At 35.8% G+C, this 3478-nt stretch overlaps 1 protein-coding gene across 1 annotated transcript; it reads left to right on the plus strand.

Moving 5' to 3' along the window:
- Positions 1-343: 343 nt before the first annotated feature.
- On the plus strand, positions 344-1754 carry LOC145575030 (uncharacterized). The gene is made up of 4 exons (XM_081632959.1): positions 344-896; positions 960-1236; positions 1331-1517; positions 1593-1754. The coding sequence occupies exons 1-4, from the start codon at positions 344-346 to the stop codon at positions 1752-1754; spliced, it is 1179 nt and encodes a 392-aa protein (XP_081489085.1).
- Positions 1755-3478: the final 1724 nt, after the last annotated feature.

Below are 3478 nucleotides of genomic sequence, written 5' to 3' on the forward strand. Positions count from 1 at the left end.
AGCTAGATTCTTTGAATAGAGTTGCTGGTAGGTTAGGAGACCGTAAGGGTCAAGATGCTGATAATGTTGATGATGGTGATGCTTCATCAGAGTATGAATCTTTGTCAAACTCTGATGATGATGATGATGATGAGTGTGGTTTTCTATTTCCACAACCTGGTAAGAAAAAGAAAAGAGTCGGCAAACAAACTAGCTATTTACCCTTTTCAACACACTCAGAAACAAAGTCCCCTTTCTATTTAGGACAGAAGTTCAAGGATATTGTGGAATTGAGAGAAGCTATTACCACTTACTCTGTAAGCATAGGGAGGGATATAGAGTATATAAAAAAAATGACAAAACAATGATAGGGGCAAAATGCAAGGAAAGGGAAAGGGGATGTCCTTGGTACTTATGGGCATCAATGAGTGGCAATGGGACATTAAGTGTGAAGACTCATATCCCGCAACACAACTGTGGGAGAGTGGAAAGAGTGAAAAGAATAAGGGCTACATGGATTGCTAGTAAATACCATGGTAAGTTCAAAATTAATCCATACTTGACGTGTCAAGAAATTGTTGTTGACACTATATGGTCTGAGTGGGGGATCAAGATTTCACTTTGGATGGCTCAGAGGTTGATATTAGGTGAATATAAAGAACAATACTTACTCCTTCACATATATGGTCAAGAAATTCTTAGGTCTAATCTTGATAACACAGTGAAGTTCAAGTTGAATAACAATGTTTTTGAAAGAGTCTGCATCTGTTTTTCTGCTTTGAAAAAGGGGTTCCTAGCTGGTTGTAGGCCCTTTTTTAGATTAGATGGCTGTTTTTTAAAAGGTCCTTATGGGGGTCAACTTCTTGTTGCTGTTTGCAGAGATGGGAACAACCAAATGTTCCCAATTGCCTGGGCTTGTGTTGAAATTGAAAACACATAGACATGGACATGGTTTTTGTGTTTACTTGCTGATGACTTAGGTACAACCGATGGTGCTGGTTATACCATCATGAGTGACCAACAAAAAGGGTTGCTCAAGGTTGTTGGTGACATATGGCCTAGTGTAGACACAAGAGTTTGTGCTCGACATGTTTATTGCAATTTTAGGCAGAAATTTGGAGGTAGTTTGCAATACAGGAGAGGGTTTTGGAAAGTGGCTAAAAGCACAACAGAGAATGATTTTACTAGAAACATGCAGCTCTTCTCCTTAATGTCAGTCAAAGCAGGTGAAGACTTGATGAAGAGAAATTATAAGAAGTGGGTGAGGGATTTTTTTGACTTCAAAATCACAGTGTGAGAGCATTGATAATAACATGAATGAAGTTTTCAATGCTTACATACTTTCTAGCAGACACAAGCCCATCATAACCATGCTGGAAGATATTAGAGAAAGCCTAATGGAGAGGCTTCACAAGAAAAGGGACTTCATTGGTAACAAGGAAATTCAAATATGTCCTAGAATAAAAAAGAAATTAGAGAAGTCAAAGATAGATGCAAGAGGTTGGGTTGCATTTTGGGATGGACATTTCACATATCGGGTTAGGGAAGGGGCAACACAAACTAGATATGTTGTGAGCCTACTAGACAAAACTTGTATTTGCAATGCCTGACAGCTTAGTGGAGTGCCATGTAATCATGCTGTCGCAGCAATTTGGAAAGCCATTGATGAGCACCCGGAACATTATGTATCATCTTGGTTCACTAAGGAGAAATACTTAAAGGCTTATGAGTTCCCACTTGAGCCTTTAAATAAATGGACCCCAAGAGTGGCCTGAGTCCCCTTATGCTCCAATACAAGCCCCGATGGTCAAGAAACTCCAAAACAGGCCAACTACAAAGAGAAAGCCATCTTTGGGTGAGGTAGAAGGCTGCAAGCAGTCAAAGAAGGGAGAGTTACACAAATGCACTAACTGTGGAGAAGCTGAGCATAACAAAAGAAAATCTCCATTTCCATTGATAGATAATTATGTGCCTCAGTCATCAAATCCAGCTAAATCATCACGGGTGGGTGACTCTACTGAATCAGGGCAACATCAGGCCCCAAAGAAGTTGAAGCAGACACCAGCAACTAAAGGAAAGGGAAGCATTGTACCAGACAGCAGTAGTCAAGTAAATCTCCCTATACACAACAGAGGTGTGGGAGTTTACACTTATCTTAATGGTTACACCAGGCAGGCAGTGGTAAGTATACACTTGCTCATATTTTTATTTAACAAATTTGCTCATGTGCACTTGTTTATACATACTAACATTATATATTATTTCAAAATTGTAGTACATCAACCAAAATCAAGCACTATCAACTCCTCAGTCAAATCTGACAGATTTAACAATAGATTAATGAGGTATGTTTCATTCAATTCATCAACTTCAATTGTCATTATAAACAACATCTAACTCATTGTAATTTTTTTTTCGTGGTTACTACACATGATGGAAGAAGAAGCTATCTTTTATACTGTTAAGTTAGTGTAACGACTATTTTTTGGAATTCTCAGCAAACCTCTTATTTTGACAGTTGGAATATTTAGTGAATACTTGGATTTTTTTTTTTTTTTTTTTTAAAGTTGGAATATTTTGATATTTTGGCAGTTGGAATGTTTGAAATGTATTAAATGCTTTGAGGACTTAACTTTAGTATTAGAAGGACTTAACTTTTTATTTAGAAGGACTTAACTTTTTGGCCGGAGCTCAAGTGGATTAACTTGCCGGAAAACTAACCACATGTCCTTAAAGGTGAAAAAATAAGTGTCAGGTCCTTAAAGGTGAAAAATGTCAAATGTTAAGTCCTTCCTTTATGCTTAACTCTTTTAAATATGTAACAAATTTTAGCACATAAATACAAAAAAAAAAAAAAAAAAAGAAACACTTTAAAAAATTCAAACAAATTGCACAGGTTTCATCTAATTTTTCTTTAATTTTCACTAAAAAGTAATTTTCTAATCTCCCCCTCTTGGTATGTTTTTTTTTTTAATTGTTATGTTGAATATTAATTATTATTATATATTATGTGTGTTAAAAGGTTACTCTGGTAACCTATTTAATAAATAGGTTAGATTTGGGTCAAGAGTTTTCAACCCGTTTAATAAATGGATTAGATTTGAGTCAAGGGTTTTTCTACCCGTTTAATATTAACACAAACACGACACTACGCGTTTAATATCCCTAATTCTACTACCATGTTGAAAACCCTAAAAATAAAATAAAGAAACAAGGGACATGGTTATCCCCAAAGGGTTTGGGTTTGTCTTCATCTTCAATTTGTCCATTGCAAGTGACCATTTCTCCATTGAAGTTGAAGGCTTGAAAATAGAGGAGAGCGGGAAGATGAACTTCACGGCGTTAATAAAAAAAGGAGTTGATGAGTTTTGTCGATTGAACTTTACAATATTCACGAAATTACCTTGACGCCCTTATAAAATTGTAATAGTTGATATTTTTACCCATAACATTACAAATTTATTAAATTTATTATCAAGATAAACTTATAGTTTCTCAT

The sequence above is a fragment of the Chenopodium album genome, chromosome 2, assembly GCF_948465745.1.
Source record: "Chenopodium album chromosome 2, dcCheAlbu1.1, whole genome shotgun sequence".
Lineage (NCBI taxonomy): Eukaryota > Viridiplantae > Streptophyta > Magnoliopsida > Caryophyllales > Amaranthaceae > Chenopodium > Chenopodium album.

Bases quoted from the DNA above. Each gene is read 5' to 3' on its own strand.
- LOC145575030 (XM_081632959.1), top strand. From the start codon at position 344: ATGATAGGGGCAAAATGCAAGGAAAGGGAAAGGGGATGTCCTTGGTAC. The intron at 897-959 runs GTGTTGAAATTG...CTGATGACTTAG, and splicing joins GTTCCCAATTGCCTGGGCTT to GTACAACCGATGGTGCTGGT. The intron at 1,518-1,592 runs GTTAGGGAAGGG...AATGCCTGACAG, and splicing joins ATGGACATTTCACATATCGG to CTTAGTGGAGTGCCATGTAA.